Below are 1,169 nucleotides of genomic sequence, written 5' to 3'. Positions count from 1 at the left end.
GACACTTCTGTGTGTGTGTGCTGGAATGAACCCCACCCAGCACCCAGAGTTCACAAAGTATCACTTACAGTACACGTAGAGGTACGTGGATGTGGTTGACACAATTTCTCCACGTCTATTTACGGTTCGTAAGGTGTAGAATCCTGTGTCCTTCTGGGTGACATTGTGGATCCACAGGGACCCGTTGCTGGACACTGTCTCTCTGCCACTGTTAATAGGCCCCATCACACTTACTTTAGTGTTCAGTGTGTATACAATGATTTTCCTCAGCCCCCTGTACCATGCTAAGGCTAGAAGATTCTCTGGCAGATTGTCGACAAGAAGAAGAACGTTTTCTCCTTCAACCACATTGAATGGCACCGATTCAATGGTGACCTGGGCAGTGGTCAGGAGGCAGCAGGTTAAAAGGGAGGCTAAAAGGGAAGAGAAACAACCGTTGATATTGAGCTGGTGAGATCTGTTGCATGGTATTTTATAAAAATCACGCTTCTGCCCTCCCAAAAGCTCTGCCCACACTCCCAGCTAGGCACCTAGATCAACTGTTGTGGGTCTCACTTTCAACAGCTCTGTCCCTGACCAGGAAGTGCAATCGCTCCCCCAGGCCCTCTCAGCTAGCTTCACCAAGCCTCCACATAGCCACCCCCGCTGCATCTTCTGCCCACCTTTACTCCACAGATGGAAAACACTAGACAGTTTCAGTATTTTAAAACTAGCCAGATAGCACAATTGTTGGGCTCTTATCAGCTAAGCTATTTCAGCAACTGGCTTCTGCCTTCCGTATTGACACAGTCAAGAACCAATTAAGAAATCAACACAGGCTAGGCAGTAGTGGCCTTTAATCCCAGCACTTGGGAGGCAGAGGCAGGAGGATTACTGAGTTCGAGGCCAGCCTGGTCTACAGAGTGAGTTTCAGGACAGCCAGGGCTATATAGAGAAACCCTGTCTCAAAAAAACAAAAAAAAAGAAAGAAAGGAAGGAAGGAAGGAAGAAAAGAAAGAAGGAAAAAAGAAATTAACACAGGGCTGGAGAGATGGCTCAATGGTTAAGAACACTGACTGCTCTTCCAGAGGTCCTGAGTTCAATTCCTAGCAACTACATGGTGGCTTACAACCACCTATAATGGGATCCAATGCCCTCTGGAGATAGCTACAATGTACTCATATATATAT

General features: G+C 46.8%; 1 protein-coding gene across 4 annotated transcripts in view; it reads right to left on the bottom strand.

The window, feature by feature from the left end:
- The window catches only part of LOC116101691 (pregnancy-specific glycoprotein 22-like), an 80,589-nt gene that overhangs the window by 54,307 nt on the left and 25,113 nt on the right, over positions 1-1,169 (bottom strand). For all 4 annotated transcript variants that reach the window (XM_031385460.1, XM_031385461.1, XM_031385457.1 and 1 more), the window contains exon 2: positions 69-413. In XM_031385460.1, the coding sequence (XP_031241320.1) occupies positions 69-413 (345 nt within the window). The remainder of the gene's footprint in view (positions 1-68; positions 414-1,169) is intronic.

The sequence above is a fragment of the Mastomys coucha genome, unplaced genomic scaffold (assembly GCF_008632895.1).
Source record: "Mastomys coucha isolate ucsf_1 unplaced genomic scaffold, UCSF_Mcou_1 pScaffold21, whole genome shotgun sequence".
Lineage (NCBI taxonomy): Eukaryota > Metazoa > Chordata > Mammalia > Rodentia > Muridae > Mastomys > Mastomys coucha.
The sequence above is the reverse complement of the archived record's forward strand: the minus strand, read 5'-3'. Positions and strand labels throughout refer to the sequence as shown.